Genomic DNA, 26,168 nt, shown 5'->3' with positions numbered 1-26,168 from the left:
ATAATAGGTAAATGCCGGGGTTATAGCCTTACCTGGTGACAGAGGCTCTTAGGTGCTGAATCTCTCCCTCACTCTGACAAATGGCTGCTTCGGACTTTGTGATGTGAGCATCCTTCTCTCCAATCAGCCGTGAGTACTCCTCATTCACCCCCTTCATCAAACATAATCATAACATGCAGTAGTTATAAAAATACAACCAACAAGCTTTCAGAAACAGGTGTTTGATCGGTTGATAAATTAATACAGACCAAGGATTAAGAAGTCTACAGAGGAGCGATGCTTTGTAAACGAACAGCCTATCTCTCTCCTTCACTCAGATTATCATAGCACAGTACAGGCAGATTAATTACAACGTGTCACATCCTCTCTAGGGAAGGACAGGAAGGAGATTAAGACCACTCTGCTCTCTGTTTTATCATACTCGGCTGATGAACACCAAACTCTATTCTGTGTCGTATTAATTAACCCGGTCAGGTGTGTACAGGCCTGCTCTTCTTTCATATTCATTTCTTTGCCCTCCCTCATATGTATTCCTAGGCATCTCTAATGAAAACGTAAAAACGTACGCCAGAGCAGACAGGCTGGACGTGTACACATCTGACTTTGTGATCCACCCAATTATTTGATCATCTTACGAATTCTTATCACTGATTCTTTGCTTTCAGCTATTTGAATGTCGGCTATTTCAATTGGGTCTAAAGATAGTGCTGAACAGACATGCCATTTAGCCAATAATTGTTTTCTCTGCCAGTGTTTCCCAAAGTGTTTTACTGTCTGTATCTTGATTGTGATTTATTAGGATCCCCATGGTGACGCCAAATGGCGACAGCTAGTCTTACTGGGTTCCGACATATAACGAAATATACATTACAGAGAAAAGACATGACAGACAAAAGACATTACAGAGAAAATACATGACAAGACAAGGGATTGAAGACTGTGTCTGTTATATTGTACTCTTGTCATACTGTGCATGCGGAAAGTATTCAGACCCTTTGACTTTATCCACATTTTGTTATGTTACAGCCTTATTCTAAAATTGATTAAATAAGAAAAAAATCATCACAATACCCCATATTGACAAAGCGAAAACAGGTTAAGACTTTTTTGCAAATGGATTACAAATAAAAAACAGAAATACCTTCCTTCTATACATAAGTATTCAGACCCTTTGCTACGAGATTCAAAATTGAGCTCAGGTGCATCCTGTTTCCATTGATCATTCTTGAGATGTTTCTACAACTTGATTGGAGTACACCTGTGGTAAATTCAATTGATTGGACATGATTTGGACAGGCACACACCTGTCTATATAAGGTCCCACAGTTGATAGTGCATGTCAGAGCAAAAACCAAGCCATGAGGTCGAAGGAATTGTCCGTAGAGACAGGATTGTGTCGAGGCACAGATCTGGGGAAGAATAACAAAAAATGGCTGCAGCATTGAAGGTCCTCAAGAACACAGTGGCCTCCATCATTCTTAAATGGAAGAAGTTTGGAACCACCAAGACTCTACCTAGAACTGGCTGCCCGGCCAAACTGAGCAATCGAGGGAGAAGGGCCTTGGTCAGGGAGGTGACCAAGAACCCGATGGTCACTCTGACAGAGCTCCAGAGTTCCTCTGTGGAGATGGGAGAACCTTCCAGAAGGAAAACCATCTCTGCAGCATTTCACCAATCAGGCCTTTATGGTAGAGTGGCCAGACGGAAGCCACTCCTCAGTAAAAGGCACATGACAGCCCAATTGGAGATTGCCAAAAGGCACCTAAAGACTCTCAGACCACGAGAAACAACATTCTCTGGTCTGATGAAACTAAGATTTAACTCTTTGGCCTGAATGCCAAGCGTCACGTCTGGAGGAAACCTGGCACCATCCCTACAGTGAAGCATGGTGGTGGCAGCATCATGCTATGGGGATGTTTTCAGCGGCAGGGACCGTGAGACTAGTCAGAATCGAGGGAAAGATTCACGGAGCAAAGTACAGAGAGATCCTTGATGAAAACCTGCTCCAGAGCGCTCAGTACCTCAGACTGGGGCGAAGGTTCACCTTCCAACAGAACAACAACCCTAAGCACACAGCCAAGACAACACAGGAGTGGCTTCGGGACAAGTCTCTGAATGTCCTTGAGTGGCCCACCCAGAGCCTGGACATGAACCAGGTCGAACATAACTGGAGAGACCTGAAAATAGCTGTGCAGTGATGCTCCCCATTCAACCTGACAGAGCATGATCTGCAGAGAAGAATGGGAGAAACTCCCCAAATACAGGTGTGCCAAGCTCGTAGCGTCATACCCAAGAAGAATGAAGACTGTAATCGCTGCCAAAGGTGCTTCAACAAAGTACTGAGTAAAGAGTCTGAATACTTATGTAAATGTGATTATTTTTATTTATTTTTTATTGTAAATTTGCAACAATTTATTGAAAGCTGTTTTTGCTTTGTCATTATGGGGTATTGTGTATAGATTGATGAAGAAGAAAAAACAATTTAATATATTTTAGAATAAGGTTGTATTGTAACAAAATTTGGAAAAAGTCAAGGGATCTGAATACTTTCCGAATGCACTGTATGTGAATAATGTGAAGAGGTGAAGATACAGACCTCTAACTCTGAGACTTTGGCCTCCAGACCGGACACCTTCTCCTGCTCTTTTGGCAGCTGGACTCTCAGTTTCCCCAGCTCATCATTCACACTCTGGATAGATAGAGTAAAACACATAGGTATTCTAATGGAGAGTAAAACACACAGGTGTTCTAATGGAGAGTAAAACACACAGGTGTTCTAATGGAGAGTAAAACACACAGGTGTTCTAATGGAGAGTAAAACACACAGGTGTTCTAATGGAGAGTAAAACACACAGGCGTTCTAATGGAGAGTAAAACACACAGGTGTTCTAATGGAGAGTAAAACACACAGGTGTTCTAATGGAGAGTAAAACACATAGGTATTCTAATGGAGAGTAAAACACACAGGTGTTCTAATGGAGAGTAAAACACACAGGTGTTCTAATGGAGAGTAAAACACACAGGTGTTCTAATGGAGAGTAAAACACACAGGTGTTCTAATGGAGAGTAAAACACACAGGTGTTCTAATGGAGAGTAAAACACACAGGTGTTCTAATGGAGAGTAAAACACACAGGTGTTCTAATGGAGAGTAAAACACACAGGTGTTCTAATGGAGAGTAAAACACACAGGCGTTCTAATGGAGAGTAAAACACACAGGCGTTCTAATGGAGAGTAAAACACACAGGTGTTCTAATGGTGCCAAGAGGCCATTAACTGTTTTATTAATCACATTGCTCTTAATGCTGCTTTTCGACTAACACCAGTGTTACACTAGTGTATACACCCTTATGATATACTAGGGAAATTGTGTCTCCATAGCTAGGGCTGACAGTGAGGACTTGTGAAGAGCAGAATCAACATCCTCCGCTGGGTGTTAAAGTCCACAGTTAGTCATTGTTATTTAAATGTCAGCTGAAAAGTACCAGTGGGCTGGCTTTGGCCCCAAGTTAGAGCAGGTCCGCCTGAGCCATGGCCCAGTGAGTTACGGGTGCTGACCCACGCAGATGGAAACAGAAAAGTCTGAGACTTTTGGGTAAACACTGGGTGGAAATACACCATAAGCTACCCTTTCATGTGCTGCTGTAATGATATGATTTTGCTCCTGTCCGGGATTCCCCCATGGCACACGCTTTTCACAGAACTCCAGTCAAACTCACCTTGATCTGGTTCTGATGATTCATGCTCTCGGAGCTCATCTGGAACTTGACCGCCTCCATCTCCTCCCGACTTGAGTCTTTGAGGCTCCTCACCTGGCCCTCCGCCTTCTCCAGCTTCTCCTGGAGCTCCAGCATGGCTGCCGGAAGGTTCTCCATCATCCTCAGCTCCTCTCTCAGGCTGGCGTTCTCCTGGCGAAGGGCGGCCATGCAGGCCTCCTGCCGCTCCACCTCCCTGGACGTCCGCTCCTCTAGCTCCCCTATCCTGCCTGCCTCCCCCGCCCAGCCTTCCTTGGCCTCCTCCCTTTCTGCTGTCAGTCTACATATGGTCATCCCAAGCTCTGCCATCTCTGTATTGGCCCGGTGGAGGCCCTCGCGTGTCTCAACATTCTCTATGGCCAGCCTCTCGTTCTGGGTCTTGAGTGTGGCCAGCTCTCCTCTGGCGAAGGCCTCAGAGGAGGCTAATTCTGCCCGGGTGGCTGCCTCCACCCGGTCACGCTCCCTGCTCAGAGCCTCTTCCCTCTCATTGTACTGCAGGAGCTCGGCTACGTGCCTCTGGTTGAGTGCCTCGGTCTGGGCTTTAAGCTGCTCCGTTAGGGTCCTGAGTTCGTCTCTCTGGGCCTCCGTCACCTCCAGCTGGGCCTGGCTCCTCATCCTGTCCTCCGCAGAGGTGTTCAGCTGCAACCTCAGATCCAGCACTTCCGCCTGGAGCCTGGTCACTTCCTTCATGTTCACCTCCAGCTGGCCCTCTACCATGGTCATTTTGGCGGCTATCTCCTGGCTCTCCTTGGCCTGGGCAGAGCTCCTCACTAGCTGGGTTCTCTCCACCGTCTGCTTCTCGGTGGTGACCCTCTCTATCAGCTTTGTCTTTTTGGCGCAGGCCTTTTCTGCATCTGTCTTAGCCTTCTCCAGTGCCCTCCCCCTGGCCTCTAGGGCCTCCACCCTGGCCTGGAGCTCTACACAGCCTTTCTCCTTGTTCTCGAGCTGGTCCTGCCGGTCTTTGAGCTGCTCCTGCAGGCTGGCCTCACTCCTGCGGGACCGACCCAAGCTCTTCTCCAGCTCTCCGATCTGCCCTTGGATGGCCTTCAGCTCATCCTGCATGGAGCTCAGGGCCGCCCTCACCGTGGCCTGCTCCTCCCTCAGGCCTAGGTTCTCCTGCTCCAGCCGTTTGACGGTGGCATCTGACACCTCGGCAGCCATGGCTGCCCTCTGCAGACTCTCGTCCAAGGCCCGGTTCTCCTCACGCAGCCTCCTGTCCTTCTCATCCACAGTCACTTTGGCGTCGTCCAGCTGGCCCCTCAACTGCTTGTCAGAGGCCCTCAGAGCAGCCACCTCACCCTCAAGGGCTACCCGGCTTTCCGCCAGCTCCTTCTTCAGCTCCTCATTCCTCTTCACTGTGCCCAGCAACTTCCCGTTCAGCTCCATCAGGTTGGTGCACTGGGTCTTGTACTCCTCGATCCTATTGGCTTGCTCCCTGACGCTGGACTCCAGTCCTGAGAGGTTGGCGCTCAGGCCGTCACGCTCTGTGGTCAGGCTATGGCTCTGGACCTCCAGGTGCTGGAGCTTCTGGGTGCTGGAGAGCAGCTCCGCCTCTCTGGTCTTCAACTGCTTCTTCAGGTAGAGGAGTTCCACATCCAAGGCTTCTTTCAGATTGCCCATGCTTCCCTGGATCTCCTCTTTCTCCTCCTGCGCCCTGTCCCTGGCCTCCTCGGCATGTATCTCCCTTTCTTCCAGAGCACTCTGGAGGTCATGCAGCTGCCTCTGCAGGTTGCTGGCCTCCTTCTCCCTCAAAGTCAATGCCCCCTGCAGCTTGTCAATGGCGTTACACTGCTCCTCTGCACACTCTGCGAACTTAGACTTCTCCTCTGCAGCAGACTTTGACAGTGCCTCAAGCTTGGCCTCATCCTCCTTTGCTGCCACCTCCTTGACCCTTAGCTCATCTGCCAGCTTCTCGGCCTGCCTCCTCCTATCCTCTCCCTCTGCCAGAGCCTCTATCTTCCCCCCCTCTGCCTCCTTCAGTCTGTCCAGCAGCTCGTGGATCTTCTGTGCTGAGTCAAAATAGCTGGTCACCTGCTGGCCCTTCTCATCCAACACGCCGTCCAGCTTGGCCATTAGTTCTACGTTCTTCCCCTCTGCGGCCACTAGCTTCTCCTGGATGTGGTGCTGTTCTGCTTCCCTGGCCCTCTCCCCAGCCCTCAGGGTCTCCAGCTCGCGGGACAAGGCCTCCTCACGCCTCTCCAGGGTTTTCAGGGTCCCTTGCATTCCCTGCTGTTCCTCCTGTGCGGTCAGCGAAACGTCCAGCTGCCTCTGGAGCTCCACCACCACGCTTTTGAGCTCAGCACCCTCCTCCCCCATCAGGCGCACCCTGTCCTGGAGTTCCCGCTGTTTCAGCTCTGACTGGTCCAGCTCCAGGCGGAGCTCGTCCAACATGCTCACCTCCACGCCGGAAGGCAGCGACTCGTTCAGCTCGCTCAGCATGCCCGGGCCGTACTCAGGACTGCCGGGGAACTCATGAGCGTGCTGGGGGGGAGGTTATTAGAGGAACAGGGTACTAGAGTGAGTACTGCAGACTTGACACATTGTTAAGACTTCACTAGAAATACTGTATGATCTCACAAGATATGACTAGCTCCTTATAGAACCATATTAGTCCCAGTAGAGTAAAAGCTCTGAGGAGCTGTGTCAGTACCTGTGAGTATGTGCTGGCCAGGCTGTTAATGCTGGAGCTGCGACTGGGTGGTTTCCACATGTGGCCAGGTGAGTTGGGCATGCCCAGTGTCCTCCTGGAGATCAGAAAACACACATGTGATGAGGTGACATCACCAAGTGTCTACATTTGATAAATTCCTCAATCCAATGCCCAGCATCTTGAGTATGGGGTGCATTTATAAACATAATGACTTTGCGATTGGTTACCTTGCAAAGGTGGGCCAGGACGAGTCAAGGTCATGACCCCTGGAAGCCACGTCAAACTGGATCTCGTTGAGCTCATACAGGTGACTTACGATGTCAACACTGAGGTGGGATTTCAGCAAGGGGCTGCGAGCATAGTACCAGTCACTGCCAGGAGAAGGAGAGAAGCATATAGACAGGGAAATGAGTGGAGAGATAGGCATAACAACACACGTGCATACATTCCCATAGAAATACCTTCACTAACACACTTGGATTGTTCCTTATAATAAATCCCTTCGACACGTACAAAAAGTACTTTTTTGGACTAATGGACATGCCTTTTACAAACACACAGGTACATTTCACAAGTACATAGAGCATATAGACGTGGTTCTGTACAACGGGAGAAGTAACTTTTCGAGAAGTGGATTGGTACAAAATGCTGTATCTATACTCAGTCAGACAACGTCTACTCCCCTCCCACTGGACACTGCTTCCAGTGACCTTTGCCAACATAAGACCCGGTACTGTGTTTACTCACCTGAGGAACAGGGAAACGTTTACAGAAGTAAAACACCACAAGGGAAAAGAGAAATGAAAGGCGCTAACAAGAATAAGGAAGGAAACTTTGTTTACTTGAAACAATTGATTTCAGAATAGTAGTCTGTAACATAAACACGTCCCTTCATTTAGCCAAACACTATCCCAGACGTGAACCTATGACCTACCCACCCATGTTTAACGCCTAAAACTGTTGCTGGAGTGGGGTCAGGTTTGAGATTTGGGAAAAAAAAGTGTCTGCTCACTTTGCAGTTCCCAAGTATGATATTTATTTGAGACATGACCCCCTCTTTGCCGCAGGGATTTCAACCAATGACCTTCTGTGAATCCAGTGCTGGGTTGAGTTTTACCTGGTCACCCTTTGGTTCATCAGGCACTGCTGCAGCGTGTCAGCCAGTCGCTGGTGCACTAGGGAGTAACGAATGAAAGCCCTGCCTTTCCCCAGAGAAGTCTTCAGCTGGAAAGGAAAAGTACAGGAACTATTCACAGTGCTGTACAGCAAATATATGTGACAGCTGTTCATCTGCCAATGAGGCCTTAAACTAACGTATGTTTGCTGAATGTGTGCATTAAAGGGAGAGTTCAAATCAAAGTTCGTCAGACATTTTCATTCCTCAAAAGTGGTCTATAATCAATCATCCATATTCAACGAAATCTGTTGTGTAGATCCTGTTAACAAATATGATTTGTTTTTCATGGCTAGTATCCACTACCCAGCAGAATGCTAAATTCCCCCATGCCCTTATAACTACTTATCAGTGAGACTGACTATTGAATGCATCTATGTTAATTATGTAATGCGTGACAGCTGCATTGTCAGGAGTATTATCCGTTGAATCACACAAGGGAAATATGTGTCAAAGTAGATTCGGTAGATCATTTGTAGATACAGTTAATATGTTCCTTCATTATTTAACATTTGGTGAAACTGTAATGGTACACATAACTTCAGATAGAGGGTACAAAGAAATGGTGACAGTGGTGTTTGCTGTGACCCATAAAAAGGTGGTAAAGAACTCTAAAGACAGAACGTCATTACGTATGAATTACTACTATACATTGTGTAATAACAGTTGACGATCCTTTTAATTGACTTTTAAAAGTGCTGATCTCAATACCTCAGGGATGGATTTGACAAAGCGGATACCATCGTTGGCTCCTTTGATCTTGGCCAGACAGTCGCTGAAATAATCCCAGTAGTCTTTTCTGGTGCCAAGAAATGTTGTCTTCTCCTTCTGGTCAAACTGAAAAGCGTAGATGACGTGTTAGCGACAAATTGTATATGACCTACTGTACAGAGATCTGAACAACGCCATATTGGTGAGCATAGCAGGTTGGACTTGATTTGACTTGGACTCTGTGCGGCGATTTCCTGGACACAGATTAAACCTAATCCTGGACTGAAAAGCATGTTGCTTAATCTGTGTCTGGTAGGGAAAAAAACGGATTGTGCTATAGATTTTTGGATTCATTAACCAGTCCTGAATGTTGCTTTGGGGCCTTGGTCCCACCTAAAGAAAGGGAAAACAATGTTCGTACTATACCACTGTCTATGAACAGTGAGTGACTCACCTGTAGAAGGTACTCCAGTTTGTAGGAGAATTTCTGCAGATTGGGACTATCATCTGTGATTGGCTCCCCATTCTCCCTGTACTCTTTAGTGAGCTCAGCAACAGCATCTGTGGTTCAGAGAGAGGACAAGAGAGAGAGAGAGAGCGAGAGCGAGATAAATACAGAGGCTGTCACAGAACACAAACGGATGTAAACAGATGTTTTTTCTCTATTTTTACTATGTTCTACATTGTAGAATAATAGTGAAGACATAAAAGCTATGCACATGTAATCATGTAGCAACCAAAAAAGTGTTACACAAATCAAAATATATTTTTGATTTGAGATTCTTCAAAGTAGCCACCCTTTGCCTTAATGACACCTTTGCACACTCTTGGCATTCTCTCAACCAGCTTCCAACAGTCCTTAAGGAGTTCCCACATATGCTGAGCACTTGTTGGCTGCTTTTCCTTCACTCTGTGGTCCAACTCATCCCAAACCATCTCAATTGGGTTGAGGTCGGGTGATTGCGGAGGCCAGGTCATCTGATGCAGCACAGCTGTTCTTGCCATAATATGGACTGATCTTTTACCAAATAGGGCTATCTTCTGTATACACCGCTATCTTGTCACAACACAACCAATTGGTTCAAATGCATTACGGAAAGAAATTCCTCAAATTCACTTTTAACAAGGCACACCTGTTAATTGAAATGGATTCCAGGTGACTACCTCATGAAGCTGGTTGAGAGAATGCCAAGAGTGTGCAAAGCTGTCATCAAGGCAAAGGGTGGCTACTTCGAAGAATCTCAAATATAAAATATATTTTGATTTGATTAACACTTTTTTTGGTTACTACATGATTCCATATGTGTTATTTCATAGTTTTGATGTCTACACTATTATTGTAGAATGTAGAAAATAGTAAAAATAAAGAAAAACCCTGGAACGAGTAGGTGTGTCCAATCCTTTGACTGGTACTGTACATCGACATTACACGAGCATTCCCCTCACTCATACACAGCTGACAGGAACTGAATTTCTACTACACAAGCTTTACCTGTTGAGAGAAACACATTACTGTGATCGTCCCTGACCTAGTAGCCTCTTTCTCCTGAACTAAATAAAAAAATCGGTAAATCGATCTAGGCCAATAGGCACAGTATCTGTGGAATGTTTTGGGTTGGCACAGAAACCCTGAAATGTCTAGAAACCATTACAATGCACCAAACATAGAGTACACACAGTCAGATGTAATATCCTCACAGTGCCCTGGATACATTTCAATGGTTTCCAGGTCATATACAGGTCAAAGCAGATGGAGTCAAAAGCCCAGTATATCCACCCAGGCATGTCTCCCCAACCTCTACCCACAACCTCTAACTCCACACAGACGACCCCTTCCTCACACATCTCAGCTCAGTACAATTACCCACTTGCCTCTCATCCAGCGTAAAAACAGGAAAGACACCCGTGACGGGTGCACCCTGAGGCTAAGCACCCCCTCTCTCTCTCGCTGCATGCTGACAGGGCCTCTCTGTCGCCCCAGCCACACCCTGGGGGGTACACCCCGGGGACTGGGGGAGAGGGTCGGCTCCATGATGTCGTCCCAATGAGGAGACCGGACAACCAATGTGTGGAAAGAAATGCTGTCAGGCTTGAAGCCGAGGCCAAGCCAGTTACATCTAGGCCACTGTAACCCTTCTGTCACTTTCTCTACCTCTGTGATCCTACTCTCTTTCTATCTTTCTCTCCCTCTCTGACTCTCGATGTCAGCCGACAGTGGCGGTCTACCCCTGTAACTATCACACAGGCCCGCACGCACGCACTGGATGTTACAAAGGGACCGACACGCGAGAAGTCACACGCAGTCACGCACACGCACACAAAAACACACAATGGCAGTGTACCATGCAGATCTCTGATAATCCTCTGAAGCTGGCTCTCCCCCACACCGCCGGCCATGGTCCGACTGGCTCTATGGCAACCAGGTCACGGGGTGATAAACAGTCTGCTGAATCAGAGAATCAGATGGACAGTCAGGAACAAAAGACAAGCATGTACTGACACACACACGCACGCAGCGGGCGGACTGGGACCAAAAATCTACCCCCATTATTAGCTACATAATGATCATTTAGACAAGTTAGACAATCCGACTGGGCTACAAATGGATCAGCCCAACATCTCAGTACTACATCCCTTTCACATTCTGTCTGTCATTCACTCACTATATCACACACACACACACACACATGCATGCAAACACACACATACAGTCAAACACACACATAGACTTTCATTACACATTTCTAAGCACCGCTGGAGACCATGCTGTGTTTCCCAACTTGTGGTTTGAACTCCACCTACCTTGGTCGTGGCAAAAAAATATATATATTTGATGCTGGTACATAAGCCTGTGAGCTCAGTGTTACCTCAAGACAACTCTGAGAAAGAAATAGATGAGCTTTCTATGAGTTCCACAGGGATCTCACTTTTAGAATATGGTATTCTTGGATTCTGAATATGGTGTTCTTGGATTCTGAATATGGTGTTCTTGGATTCTGAATATGGTATTCTTGGATTCTGAATATGGTATTCTTGGATTCTGAATATGGTGTTCTTGGATTCTGAATATGGTGTTCTTGGATTCTGAATATGGTATTCTTGGATTCTGAATATGGTGTTCTTGGATTCTGAATATGGTATTCTTGGATTCTGAATATGGTGTTCTTGGATTCTGAATATGGTGTTCTTGGATTCTGAATATGGTGTTCTTGGATTCTGAATATGGTGTTCTTGGCTGTCTGGTTGCATAGAGATCCCCCTCTGAGGGGCCAGAACAAACAGATGCACCTGGTTTTCATGGGAAATGGAAAGAGATCCTGTGACGCAACTTTCACATTTGGACGTTAACAACAAAGATTGTACAGTATGAAGATAGGCAGAAACTGCTTCTCCAGTAGAAATCCCTGATCACACTTGTAGGTGAACGTCATGACGACGTTGGCTAGCTAAGCTCATGCGTAGAAACACGTCAGAAACACGTCAGCGGGTTTAATGGTCATCTCACACTGAACCGCGCATGTGCAGGCCGTCAAATCAAAAGCACTTCTTCGATATAAAGATGTTTTGGACAAAAATTAAAGAGTGTCAGTTTGTCACTTTCACGAGGTTGGAGTATTAAGATGTTCAACTAGTTAAGACATTGGCTCAAATCTAGGTCGTGCCTTTAGATTTCAAGAAAATTAACTAAGGAAGAATTTTTCACTTCTCTCATTGACTTCTCAAACTCCAAACCCCGGCCTGGTCTGCTTAGTCTGTTTCGCAAGTCCCGCCTCTGGTTTTTAGAAACGCTGTATTAACAAGGCGACACCAGGCAACACGACACCTTAACATACTGACCACACCAGCTGCATTGCGTGCGCAAGCGTGGCAAAATAAATGTACACATACATTACATGGCCAAAAGTATGTCACCTACTCATCGAACATCTCATTCCAAAATCATGGGCATTAATATGGAGTTGTGCCCCCCTTTGCTGATATAAACAGCCACTCCTCTGGGAAGGCTTTCCACTAGATGTTGGAACATTGCTGCGGGGACTTGCTTCCATTCAGCCACATGACCATTAGTGAGGTAGGGACTGATGTTGCGCGATTAGGCCTGGCTAGCAGTCGGTGTTCCAATTCATCCCAAAGGTGTTTGATGGGATTGAGGTCAGGGCTCTGTGCAGGTCAGTCAAGTTCTTCCACACCGATTTCGACAAACCATTTCTGTATAGACCTCACTTTGTGCACGGGGGCACTGCACGGGGGCATTGCACGGGGGCATTGCACGGGGGTACTGCACGGGGGCATTGAACAGGGGCATTGCACGGGGGCATTGCACGGGGGCATTGGGGTGGCAGGTAGCCTAGTGGTTAGAGCGTGGGCCAGTAAATGAAAGGTTGCTGGATCAAATCCCTGAGCTGACAAGGTAAAAATCTGTCGTTCGACCCCTGAACAAGGCAGTTAAGCCACTGTTCCCTAACTTGCCTAGTTAAATAATGGTTAAATAAATAAAAAGCTATTACATTGTTATGTTGAAAGAGGAAAGGGCCTTCCCCAAACTGTTGCCACAAAGTTGGAAGCATAGAATAGTCTAGAATGTCATGGTATGCTGTAGCGTTAAGATTTCCCTTCACTGGAACTAAGGGGCCTAGCTCCAACCATAAAAAACAGCCCCAGGCCATTATTCCTCATCCACCAAACTTCACAGTTGGCACTATGCATTGGGGCAGGTAAAATAACAACCCAATGTTTATATCACAGGACAATGTTAGCTAGCAACAGCAAGCTAGCTATCTAAATGTCCATGAATGTCTCATGTGTTTCTACCTGTCCTCAAATGAATATAGTTGGTTCAGAGTTACTTTAGATATTTCAACCTGCATGTCCTGATCTCATCCTGTGTGGATGGACAAAATCAACATGTGCGCACGCACATGCCCAGTGTAGTCAGCATGTAACTCCTCCTCCACATTTACTGGATTGGTTCTCCAGTGCAGAAGATAACTTTCCCCGACAGGGCCATAAAAAATGAAACTCTGCTCAGGCATTTCTGTTATGCCTGCTACGTTACATGCTGACTAAACTGGGCACGTGCATGCGTCCGCGTGCACCATCACACACATGTTGATTTTGTCCATCCACACCAGACGCGATCGAGACACGCAGATTGAAATATCAAAACAAACTCAGAACCAACTATATTCATTTGGGGACAGGTCGAAACGCATGAAACATTCATGGACATTTAGCTAGCTTGCTGTTTCTAGCTAATATGTCCTGGGATATAAACATTGGGTTGTTATTTTACCTGAAATGCACAAGGTCCTTTATTTCTGGAACTTTGTAGAATTCTGACCCATTTTGAGATAAAAGGTGTAACCTAGTTAGTTTCTAGTAATCTCTCCTCCTTCAGTCTTCTTCTTCTGTGGACTTAATATGGCAGTTGGCAACCAACTTTAAGGTGCATTACCACCACCAACTGGACTTGCCAAATTCTATTTTAGCGCCTGGCTACTCAGACACCCGTTGACGCGTGCGAGCGTTTTGGATGACATTATTGAATAACATGTATGTGTACATTTATTTTGCAACGTTCTTTCAGGCAACGCAGGTGGTGTGGTCAGCATGTTAGGTTACATAGAGATTTTTCCATTTACCACAGCTTCCATTGCCTCACCTCCACACCTATAATTTACTGTACTGAGAGTTTTGCTTAGTCTTATCTACGATAGGTGAAGTGGATATTATTAGGTTGGCACTCAGGCTACAAAGGCAAATATGTCTATAAAATATGCAGGCCGACCGTTAGGCATCCTGCAAATTCGAAGACACCGTATTCTTAATTCAGCTGTGACTGTCTTTTATTTTGGTTCTTCCTTTCTTATTTATCAACATTCTTTCTCTCTCTATCTATCTTAGCCTAGTAACGTAGTTTAACATGATGGGTGCAAATGTGCACTGTATTACATACAGTTAAAGTCGGAAGTTTACATACACTTAGGTTGGAGTCATTAAAACTCGTTTTACAACCACTACAAAAATGTCTTGTTAACAAACTATAGTTTTGGTAAGTCGGTTAGGACATCTACTTTGTGCATGACACAAGTAATTTTCTAACAATTGTTTACAGACAGATTATTTCACTTATAATTCACTGTATCACAATTCCAGTGGGTCAGCAGTTTAATTACACTAAGTTGTCTGAGCCTTGAAACAGCTTGGAAAATTTCAGAAAATGATGTCATGGCTTCAGAAGTTTCTGATGGGCTAATTGACATCATTTGAGTCAATTGGAGGTGTACCTGTTGATGTATTTCAAGGCCTACCTTCAAACTCAGTGCTTCTTTGCTTGACATCGTGGGAAAATCAAAAGAAATCAACCAAGAAAATCAGGCAGTCTAGAAATAATTGTAGAACTCCACAAATCTGGTTCATCCTTGGGAGCAATTTCCAAACGCCTGAAGGAACCACGTTCATCTGTACAATCAATAGCACGCAAGTATAAACACCATTGGACCACACAGCCGTCATACCACCAAGGAAGGAGACACGTTCTGTCTCCTAGAGATGAATGTACTTTGGTGCGAAAAGTGCAAATCAATCCCAGAACAACAGCAAAGGACCTTGTGAAGATGCTGGAGGAAACAGCTACAAAAGTATCTATATCCACAATAAAACGAGTCCTATATCGACATAACCTGAAAGGCCGCTCAGTAAGGAAGAAGCCACTACTCCAAAACCGCCATAAAAAAGCCAGACTACGGTTTGCAACTACACATGGGGACAAAGATCTTACTTTTTGGAGAAATGTCCTCTGGTCTGATGAAACAAAAATAAAACTGTTTGGCCATAATGACCATCGTTATGTTTGGAGGAAAAATGGGAGGCTTGCAAGTCAAAGAACACCATGCCAAACGTGAAGCACGGGGGTGGCAGCATCATGTTGTGGGGGTGCTTTGCTGCAGGAGGGACTGGTGCACTTCACAAAATAGATGGCATCATGAGGCAGGAAAATGATGTGGATATATTGAAGCAAAATCTCAAGACATCAGTCAGTAAGTTAAAGCTTGGTCACAAATGGGTCTTCCAAATGGACAATGACCCCAAGCATACTTCCAAAGTTTTGGAAAAATGGCTTAAGGACAAAGTCAAGGTATTGGAGTGGCCATCACAAAGCCCTGACCTCAATCCTGTAGAAAATTTGTGGGCAGAACTGAAAAAGTTACACCAGCTCTGTCAGGAGGAATTTGCCAAAATTCACCCAAATTATTGTGGGAAGCTTGCGGAAGGCTGCCCTAAACATTTGACCCAAGTTAAACAATTTAAAGGGAATGCCACCAAATAATAATTGAGTGTATGTAAACTTTTGACCCACTGGGAATGTGATGAAAGAATTAAAAGATGAAATAAATAATTATCTCTACTATTATTCTGACATTTCACATTCTTAAAATAAAGTGATGATCCTAACTGACCTAAGACAGGGAATTTGTACGAGGATTAAATGTCAGGAATTGTGAAAAACTCAATTTAAATGTATTTGACAAAGGTTTATGTAAACTTCCGACTTCAACTGTATATTGCATAGCTGTATCCTCTGAGTGGAACAGACTTTATTGTGGCTGCAACAAGAATGCGATCATTGAAAACTGTTGCGTAAGAACAGGGTAATATCTAACTATCAATCCCCGGAAGGCGAAAACATTGTGCACTAGTCCTTTAAACATTTTACTTGTCGCTTAAAGTTGATTATGTTCGCACACAACAGGGTTTCATTCATGAGAAAATCCATCGATCGATTGTAATACGCGAGAGACTAACAAAGCTCCACTCAGACCGCGATGTTGCCAAAAGAGGAAGTGGGGAGGAACTGTAAACTAAGTGAAACTATTCCTACATTGTTGTATAGTTGTCTAATTGTTGGATAAGGGGAACCGATAAAAAATGGGAGCGGACTTATTATGATTTGTATTTAAAAAGAACAAGCCGTCCAAACGTTACAAAAAATATAGACTGTACTTAATTCTTAATAGCTATTCAAATTAAAACACTAATTGACAAAACATTTGACTCTAGACTACATTATGTTGCACAACACATTTGACTAAAACCCTAAATAAAATGGGCTGTAAATGGGCTTGTATGTCCACATAGCCAATAATGTTGTTATTATCTGACTATATCCAGATAGTCTGTCCTTGGCATGTATATAGCCCTAAATCAGTTATTTCATTCTAAGTGAATGTACATAAAACACATTTATATTAATATAAACAAATAGACATTGATCATTTAAGAAAGAAAACTACTTGAACGTACGTTAAACTGCGTGATCCATGAAAATCCAGATAGTTTACATCCACACACAATCTTGCTATGTATGGGGCGGCAACAATAACTGGATTGACAAGTAGGTCAACCACTCACAATACGAGAATGAGGACAAGGGCAGGGTTTCCACTAGTTACCACAGCCAGAGAGTAAAAATTGGCTATAGGCCTATCGTTGTTTTTTTTAGCTTTTTGGTATTCATTTAAAGTTACTGTTAGACATAAACTTAGCAGTGTGGTTAAGGTTAAGGTTTGCTGTTAGGGATAGATTTAAAATCAGATTTTAAGAAGATAAATTGTAGAAATAGGCGGTGTGTATGACTTTGTGGCTGGGGTAATTAGTGACGACCCAAGGGCAGAGGACTCGGTATGTATAGTTTGGTTGTAGAGTATTACAAGGTAAATAGTAAAATCGTGTGGGGTGATTAATGTAGGACTGGTTTATTTCTCAGGACTACCACACCCTACTCGGGCATGATTTGTAAAAAAAATAGGCTTTTAGCCAGAGCTGCACAGGTGAAGAGAAAGTGTTTACTTCTACCCAACATCTGCCCGTGAAAATATGACCACGAAGTGGGTTGAAACCTGGTCTCAGAGCATTTCGTATTCTATAGGTAAATCCGAGACAATCCATTTATACTGAACAAAAATATAAACGCAACATGTGAAGTGTTGGTCCCATGTTTCATGAGCTGAAAATAAAAGATCCCAGAAATGTTCCATATGCACAAAAAGCTTATTTTTATACAATGTTGTGAACAAATTTGTTTACTATCAAATCAAAATGTATTTGTTACATACACATGGTTAGCAGATGTGAATGCGAGTGTAGCGAAATGCTTGTGCTTCTAGTTCCGACCATGTAGTAATATCTAACAAGTAATCTTGTCACGCCCTGACCTTAGTTCATTTTTTATGTCTCTATTTTGGTTTGGTCGGGGCGTGAGTTGGGGTGGGCATTCTAAGTTTTCATTCTATGTTTTCTTTTCTATGTGTTTGGCCTGGTATGGTTCTCAATCAGAGGGAGCTGTCTATCGTTGTCTCTGATTGAGAACCACACTTAGGTTCTCTTTTCCCACCTTTAGATAGAAACTGTTTTTTAGTCTCTCGGTCCCCGCTTTGATGCACCTGTACTGACCTCGCCTTCTGGATGATAGCGGGATGAACAGGCAGTGGCTCGGGTGGTTGTTGTCCTTGATGATCTTTTTAGCCTTCCTGTGACATCGGGTGGTGTAGTTGTCCTGGAGGGCAGGTAGTTTGCCCCCGGTGATGCGTTGTGCAGACCTTACTACCCTCTGGAGAGCCTTACGGTTGTGGGCAGAGCAGTTGCCGTACCAGGCGGTGATGCAGCCCGACAGGATGTGTGTTTTTTGGTGACAAGCCGAATTTCTTCAGCCTCCTGAGGTTGAAGAGGCGCTGCTGCTCCATCTTCACCACGCTGTCTGTGTGGGTGAACCATTTCAGTTTGTCCGTGATGTGTACGCCGAGGAACTTAAAACTTTCCACCTTCTCCACTACTGTCCCGTTGATGTGGATAGGGGGCTGCTCCCTCTGCTGTTTCCTGAAGTCCACGATCATCTCCTTTGTTTTGTTGACATTGAGTGTGAGGTTATTTTCCTGACACCACACTCCGAGGGCCCTCACCTCCTCCCTGTAGGTTGTCTCGTCGTTGTTGGTAATCAACCTACCACTGTAGCGTCGTCTGCAAACTTGATGATTGAGTTGGAGGCGTGCATGGCCACGCAGTCATGGGTGAACAGGCAGTACAGGAGAGGGCTGAGAACGCACCCTTGTGGGGCCCCAGTGTTGAGGATCAGCGGGGTGGAGATGTTGTTACCTACCCTCACCACCTGGGGGCGGCCCGTCAGGAAGTCCAGGACCCAATTGCACAGGGCGGGGTCGAGACCCAGGGTCTCGAGCTTAATGACGAGTTTGGAAGGTACTATGGTGTTAAATGCTGAGCTGTAGTCGATGAACAGCATTCTTACATAGGTATTCCTCTTGTCCAGATGGGTTAGGGCAGTGTGATTGCGATTGCATCGTCTGTGGACCTATTGGGGCGGTAAGCAAATTGGAGTGGGTCTAAATTGGAGTGTCAGATAAGAAGGCTCAAGGTCATTGGCCACAGATAATATTACGTCAAATCACGCTATATCTACAGTATCTTTGATTGGACTGTCAATATCATACTTTCAAAATCTTAGCTAGCAGTCATCATCATGAATCAAGTTGACATTCTACTGGCAAATCCTTTTAAATCCTTGTCATATGAAGAGAAATAATGAAGAGAAATTATAGATAAAACGTATCGATGCTCAACGGCCATTGGACATAAACATTACACAACAAGTTGGAAATCGCAAATTCAACAATGAGTGGTTTGGAATGAATCAGTGACTAACTGCAAGCATTGCAAAGCAATCATTAGCCTGCTATTCAGTGGAGTGGCTGTGTGATACCAAGTCTAAGATTAAGGGTCTCTTTTCATAGTTTAGAATTATAAACATTCAACATTGCACATGCTATCAATGAAGCATGATTTGTGCTGTGCTCAAAACAACTTAACTTGGAACTGCAAAATCTGACTTAAGTGAGTTCAAGACAACTGGGAACTCGGGAAAAATGAGCTACGACTCGGAAAATACGTTTTGAACTTTCATCCAACTCGGAATTGTAAATTCGGGAACTCGGGCCTCTTTCTAGAGTTACGATCTGAAGATCACTGACGTCATCATGATTTAACCTTTTTTTTATTGAGTTCCCAGTTGCCTTGAAAGCCCCATAAATCCAGAGAATGTCAGACTTTGATGACAAAGTTTGATTACAAAATTTGCCCACGAAGGACCGCCGTGTCATCTTCCTGTTCAAGTAAACACAGCACAACAAGGTGTCCAAAACTGTCTTGTATGCTGCTGCATAAATGATGTAATATGCCAGGGAGATATGTATGCTATAGCTAATAAAATAATACTAAGTGTATGCTGTGTAGTAAGCTGTTAGTAGCCCATGTGCCTCACCCTAATCATTTGGTCTATATTCACCTCTTAATTTTGACTACTCTTCTGACTTGGTGTGCTAATGTAGCCTATTACCTGTTTTTGAGAAATGTAATCATCATATATTGTAAGAGCTTTCATTGACTGCTTATATGCACCCTTTATTTATCCTACGGTTCTAACTTGGTGTACAGGGAGAACATTGTAAGAACGCCGTGTTCTGAATTCTGTCTCTGTACATAGTTATTGACTACGTCTGTCCTAGCTCGCACATGAATGTCTTAATCGAAATTACTGATTGCCTCTTATCCACTTGTCGCCCCATTATGCCATAGTTTGTAGAAACCACATTTGTTTAAGCAAGTCACCCATATCAACTATGGGCGACCCCCCCCCCCCCCCCCCCCCCCACCCCCCACACCAAGATTTACAGGCTAAAATCGCCACTGCAGCTGACACAATTCGATTTCATCAATAATTTTGACTTCAATTTGGTTGTCCAAAATACTAATCAGCCTGCACTGCCTCTTTGCTGATTAATGCCCTGATCTCTGGCCAGTCCATTGGTTCAATGACATTGTTGTTTCATCTATGAATCGCTTCTAATAAAAAAAAAATTGATGCATTAACCATTAACTGTTAATTTAACCGACTGTTTGTTTATAATGAGGGACGTCCTACGTTTTAATCTGGACACATAAACAGTAGGAATTTGCGCTGGTTTCAGATGAGGGAGAAATGAAACATCTGCACGTCGCCTGCAGGTGCGAGGGTGTGCGTTTCACTGTCCAATCCAAGACTCGAACATGATCTGAGCGCTTGATCTGTGGTTTTGGTCTCTTGCGCATCAACTTGAGAAAGCCGAAAGTGCATAATAAAGGGAGAGCGGACAGTTCATTACTACCAAAGCGCCGCAAATATTGGCCCAAAAATAACAAATCGGATTTTTTTTTTTCGGCCTTACACTGGAGCTGTAGAGGAAGAGATACGTTATGGGGGGTGTTTATAACAGAGATGCAGTACCTTACCTTCATCACAACTCCCCCGTCCTCATATCATTGTGTAGCCTAGCAGGGACAGTGAGGCCATCACGCTAAACCATTATGACGGGTACTACAGGTACGTTTGATTTGGTTAATAGTATAGTAAGCCAAATTCTCCAAACTTGATTCTAGAGTTAAACCTAAACAAAAATATAGAGCGAAAACAATATACAGTTTTTACATTTTAATTGTTGCAGTTTCAGGTGTTCTCTTTTTTATGCCTTTTTATATTTCTGTAATTGTACATTATTTGAATTGCTGCTTTAAAAACAGTGTATTGTGAATGAAGATGTGATGTAATTGATTTAATCTGCACTATTCACTTTTCAAGATTTCAGCCATGCCATGGGCGTTATTGAAACCAACAGCACCGATTACGAATATGATGAGGATTATACAGACGAGGTCTGTAACAAAGCCGGCGTTGTCAAGTTTGGTTCCATCGCCACCCCTGCTTTCTTCTCTGTGGTGACTATCCTGAGTCTAGCGGGCAACATCCTGGTCCTGGCCATCCTTGCCAAGTACGAGAACCTCAAGTCTCTCACCAACATCTTCATCCTCAACTTGGCCCTATCTGACCTGGTTTTCACCTTTGGTCTGCCCTTCTGGGCAGCCTACCACATCTGGGGCTGGACCTTTAGCAGGATCCTCTGCAAGACCGTCACCTTTGTCTTCTACGCTGGCTTCTACAGCAGCGTTTTGTTCCTGACCATCATGACTATCCACCGCTACCTGGCCGTGGTGCATCCTCTGTCCGACCATGGTTCCCAAAGGGGCTGCTATGGGGTCACAGTCTCTCTCGTCATCTGGGTTGTTAGTTTTGGGGCGGCCGTCCCTGCTTTGATTTTCAGCTCTGTCCAAGAGAACCCCCATGAAGGAGACATCCATTTTTACTGTGAATACTGGGATCCGCTGTGGAAGAGAGTGGGCAGCTACCAACAGAACATCTTCTTCTTGGCTGCTTTTGCAGTGATCGGGTTCTGCTACGTGAGGATATTGAGGACAATCTTCAAGTCAAGGTCACACATGAGGAATCGAACCGTGAAGCTGATCTTCAGTCTAGTGGCAGTATTTTTCCTTGGCTGGGCGCCTTACAACGTGGTGATATTTCTGAGGTTGTTGCATGACTACTCCGTAGCACCTTTCAATACTTGTGAGGTCAGCACATGGCTCGACTATGGGTTCTATGTGTGTCGACTGATTGCTTTCTCCCACTGCTGTCTCAACCCTGTCTTCTACGCATTTGTTGGGATTAAGTTCAGAAATCACTTGAAGGTGATCTTGCTGAAGCTTTGCCATCGCCAAAGCACCATGGATACACAACAGATTAGATTACCTAACATATACTCGATGGGATCAATGTACTAGCGCAGGGGTCTTCAACCTTTTCTTGACCAGGGACCCACGCCAGGCAAACCGGCGACCCATCATATGTTAGCAAAAAAAAAAAATCACATCTTGTCAAATCGAAATCAAATCAAATTTATTGATCACATACACGTGTTTAGCAGATGTTATTGCAGGTGTAGCGAAATGCTTGTGCTTCTAGCTCTGACAGTGCAGTAATATCTAACAAGTAATATCTAACAGTTTCACAACATATACCCAAAATACACGTAAATATAAGTAAGGAATGGATTAAGAATATAAATATATGTCAGAGCGGCATTGGGCTAAGATACAGTGGCATAGTTTAGAATACACTATATACATATGAGATGGGTGATGCAATATTTACACACAATTAAAGTGACAAAGTGACTTATACATATGAGTAATGAAAGATACGGAGACATTATTAAAGTGGATAGTGTTTCATTTCCTTAAAGTGGCCAGTGATTCCTAATCTATGTCTATAGTCAGCAGCCTCTGATGTGCTGAAGATGGCTGTTTAACAGTCAGTGGTGTAGTATATATACAGTATATACATATGAAATGTGTGATGCAATATGTAAAGACAATTTAAAAGTCACCCAGATACTGTAGAATAGTGTGAAGTGCAGTTCATACATATGAGATGAGTAATGCTAGATACGGAAACATTATTAAAGTAGCTAATGGGCCTCCCGGGTGGCGCAGTGGTCTAGGGCACTGCATCGCAGTGCTAACTGCGCCACCAGAGTCTCTGGGTTCGCCCCCAGGCTCTGTCGCAGCCGGCCGCGACCGGGAGGTCCGTGGGGCGACGCACAATTGGGCTAGCGTCGTCCGGGTTAGGGAGGGTTTGGCCGGTAGGGAATTCCTTGTCTCATCGCGCTCCAGCAACTCCTGTGGCGGGCTGGGCGCAGTGCGCGCTAACCAAGGGGGCCAGGTGCACGGTGTTTCCTCCGACACATTGGTGCGGCTGGCTTCCGGGTTGGAGGCACGCTGTGTTAAAGAAGCAGTGCGGCTTGGTTGGGTTGTGCCTCGGAGGACGCATGGCTTTCGACCTTCGTCTCTCCCGAGCCCGTACGGGAGTTGTAGCGATGAGACAAGATAGTAATTACTAGCGATTGGATACCACGAAAATTGGGGAGAAAAGGGGATAAAATAAAAAAAATAAAAAAAGTAGCTAATGATCCATTTCTAAACGTGGCCAGTGATTCCTAATCTGTGTCTATAGGCAGCCGCCTCTGATGTGCTAGTGATGGCTGTTTAGCAGTCTGATGGCCTTGAGATAGAAGCTGTTTTTCATTCTCTCGGTCCCAGCTTTGATACACCTATACTGATCTCGCCTTCTTGATGATAGCGAGATGAACAGGCAGTGGCCCGGGTTGTTGATGTCCTTGATGATCTTTTTGGCCTTGTTAGGGCATCGTGTGCTTTAGCTGTCTAGGAGGGCGGGAAGTTTGCCCCCTGTAATGAGTTGGGAAGACCGCACCACCCTCTGGAGAGCTTTGCGGTTGTGGGCGGTGCAGTTGCCGTACCAGGCAGTGATACAGCCCGACAGGATGCTCTCAATTGTGCATCTGTAAAAGTTTGTAAGGGTTTTAGGTGTTAAGTCAAATTTCTTTATCCTCCTGAGGTTGAAGAGGCGCTCTTGCGCCTTCTTCACCACACTGTCTGTGTGGGTGGCTGCCCACTCATATCACCAGGTTTTGTAAGGGCACAGCTTTGGGTTTAGAAATGGGGGGTGGGGGGGTGGGGGGGTGGGGGGGGGGCAGTGGAGGCTCCTCAGAGGAGGAAGGGGAGGACCATCCTCTTAGTGAATTTCATAAAAATAAATTGTAAAACATTGAAAAAAGGGATCCTTTTTAGATAAAACTATACTCTATATACATATTCACATGTCACCAAATAATTGATTAAAGTACACTGTTTTGCAATGAAGGTCTACAGTAGCCTCAACAGAAGTCAATATACCAAGAGGAGGACGGAATCTAGCTGTCCTCCGGCTACACCTTGTTGCTACATGCTCTAACAGAAATAAGGCCATGCTCATGAAAAACAAAAGTGTCCTCCCTCATCATAAAAGGCACTGACCGCCACTGGGGGGGACATTACCTGGTGAGAATTTTTTGGGCATCTGAAGCTAATTTAGTGCATTTCTACACCAGTGGCGGTCAGTGCCGTTTATGATGAGGGAGGACATTTTTTTTTCATGAGCATGGCCTTATTTCTATTACAGCATATTGGATGACTCTCATTCATATTCCATTCACCCAGTTCATTGTAACATCGATAGGTTTAGACTACTACATGATACTCTAATTTTCCCTATACCCATTATGAGGTTGCTACAACCTAGCCTATGAATGAAAGTTTACAATGTAGGTGCACACAGGTCGAGAGAAAAATTTGAGATGACAGTGACACATGGAGAGACAGTGACACATTCATTACCGCCTTGCACAACTCTTGTCATTCAAGTATTTTTATCCCCGTTTCGTTTGCTTCCGTTTAAGAAACGTTTTTCAACAGAATCGGCAGACTGAATACACCCCTGATCAAGCATTAACACAGTTCACTTAAGTTTCATAGCAGCCACGTTGTATTCATTCTTTCCTCTATGCACTCTCCTCCTCTCACCTTTTCCCTTTGTTTGTGGACTTCAATGAACAACACATCAGCTGTATGTGACCAGGCGAAAAAAACTTTACAAGTCAAACCGTGTCATAACCGCTACACACAGCCTACATCGTTTCCCCCATATTAGCTAAAGTAATGTCCTAGTAAAAATAGCTAATAGAACTAATGTGTTAGTAAACCTGCTACAATCATGCAGTAATGTTACAGTGTATATAGTCAGAAAGCAGTTAGACCACTGCGCCACTCGGGAGGCCCCCTAAGGCACTGCATCGCAGTGCTAGCTGTGCCACTAGAGATTCTGGGTTAGAGTCCAGGCTCTGTCGCAGCCGGCTGGGGCGGATGACCCATGAGAGACCCATGGGGCGGCGCACAATTGGCCCAGTGTCGTCCGGGTCAGGGGAGTGCTTGGTCGGTAGGGATATCCTTGTCTTATGGTGGTGGAAGAGTTCCAGTGTTGTTTTGGATAGTCATAGCCAGCTAGCTAACATAGCATCCCTCTGTTTGAGCAGGGTGTTTGAGTAACTAAACTTGCCAGCTGCATTTGCTAGCTAAGTAAGTGAAACTGAAACGGAAAAAAAATATTAAATCTCTCTCTCTCTTACTTCTTTATTTTTTAAGAAATTAATTTGTTGAAAACTGTTAATCTATTGTCTCTCTCTCTCTCTCTCTCTCTTTGAGTCAACCAGTTACCACATTTTATGCATGCATGCAGTGCTAGCTAGCTGTAGCTTATGCTTTCAGTACTAGATTAATTCTCTGATCCTTTTATTGGGTGGACAACATATCAGTTCATGCTGCAAGAGCTCTGATAGGTTGGAGGACGTCCTCCGGAACTTGTCATAATTACTGTGTAAATCTATGGAAGGGGGTGAGAACCAAGAGCCTCCTAGGTTTTGTATTAAAGTCAATGTACCAAGAGGAGGACGGAAGCTAGCTGTCCTCCGGCTACACCATGCAGAGTGCTGTTGAGGCTACTATAGACCTTCATTGCAGAACAGTGTGTTTTAATCAATTATTTGGTGACGTGAATATATTTAGTATAGTTTTATTTAAAAAGGATAACTTTTTCAATGTCTTAACATTTTTTTTTTAATGAAATTCACTGAGAAGGATGGTCCTCCCCATCCTCCTCTGAGGAGCCTCCACTGTTCTACAAAATCTAATATGACCCTTTTGGTGTCATTTTGAGGTCACTTGTATTGTAAATAAGAATAGAAAATGTTCAGGGCCTAAAATAAACACCTGCCAAATGCGGGTAGATTTCTGGCATTGGCGGATAAGATGTCTATTTCACTAGCCATATTGGCGGGTGGGCACATCTCCACAGTGTGAGCATTTCACTCGCGTTTGTGAATAAAAATAGTCAAGTATGATAACAAAATCAGCCGTAGCTGTTTCAAAGTATTTCTGCCTGTTTGTTTCATACCTGGTAAATTAAATCGCACAAAGTCAAAGAACTACCTATCCTATATAGCCTATGCCACCTCACGCTGCAACACTGCTTGGCTGGGGGCTGTGG

The 26,168-nt window shown here is 44.6% G+C and overlaps 2 protein-coding genes across 3 annotated transcripts in view; one reads left to right on the top strand and one right to left on the bottom strand.

Annotated features, from left to right (window-relative positions):
- Positions 1–16,668, bottom strand: part of LOC129867386 (FYVE and coiled-coil domain-containing protein 1-like) — a 55,872-nt gene extending 39,204 nt beyond the window's left edge. Inside the window, exons 1-10 of one of the 2 annotated variants that reach the window (XM_055940752.1) lie at positions 16,595–16,668; positions 10,633–10,733; positions 8,745–8,851; positions 8,291–8,416; positions 7,523–7,629; positions 6,633–6,776; positions 6,406–6,499; positions 3,720–6,236; positions 2,597–2,689; positions 33–151 (exon numbers count right to left, since the gene is read on the bottom strand). In XM_055940752.1, coding sequence (XP_055796727.1) covers positions 33–151; positions 2,597–2,689; positions 3,720–6,236; positions 6,406–6,499; positions 6,633–6,776; positions 7,523–7,629; positions 8,291–8,416; positions 8,745–8,851; positions 10,633–10,687 — 3,362 coding nt within the window. In that variant the 5' untranslated portion in view covers positions 10,688–10,733; positions 16,595–16,668. Of the gene's footprint in view, positions 1–32; positions 152–2,596; positions 2,690–3,719; positions 6,237–6,405; positions 6,500–6,632; positions 6,777–7,522; positions 7,630–8,290; positions 8,417–8,744; positions 8,852–10,632; positions 10,737–16,594 lie in introns of both variants that reach the window. The other variant, XM_055940753.1, reaches the window with a different exon arrangement.
- Positions 16,669–20,521: 3,853 nt separating this feature from the next.
- On the top strand, positions 20,522–23,741 carry LOC129866514 (chemokine XC receptor 1-like). Its single transcript, XM_055939295.1, has 2 exons — positions 20,522–20,720; positions 20,976–23,741. The coding sequence occupies exons 1-2, from the start codon at positions 20,705–20,707 to the stop codon at positions 22,010–22,012; spliced, it is 1,053 nt and encodes a 350-aa protein (XP_055795270.1). The 5' UTR covers positions 20,522–20,704; the 3' UTR covers positions 22,013–23,741.
- Positions 23,742–26,168: the final 2,427 nt, after the last annotated feature.

Source organism: Salvelinus fontinalis, chromosome 12, assembly GCF_029448725.1.
Source record: "Salvelinus fontinalis isolate EN_2023a chromosome 12, ASM2944872v1, whole genome shotgun sequence".
Taxonomy (NCBI): domain Eukaryota; kingdom Metazoa; phylum Chordata; class Actinopteri; order Salmoniformes; family Salmonidae; genus Salvelinus; species Salvelinus fontinalis.
Note: the sequence above shows the minus strand (reverse complement) of the source record. Positions and strands in the feature narration are given on the sequence as shown.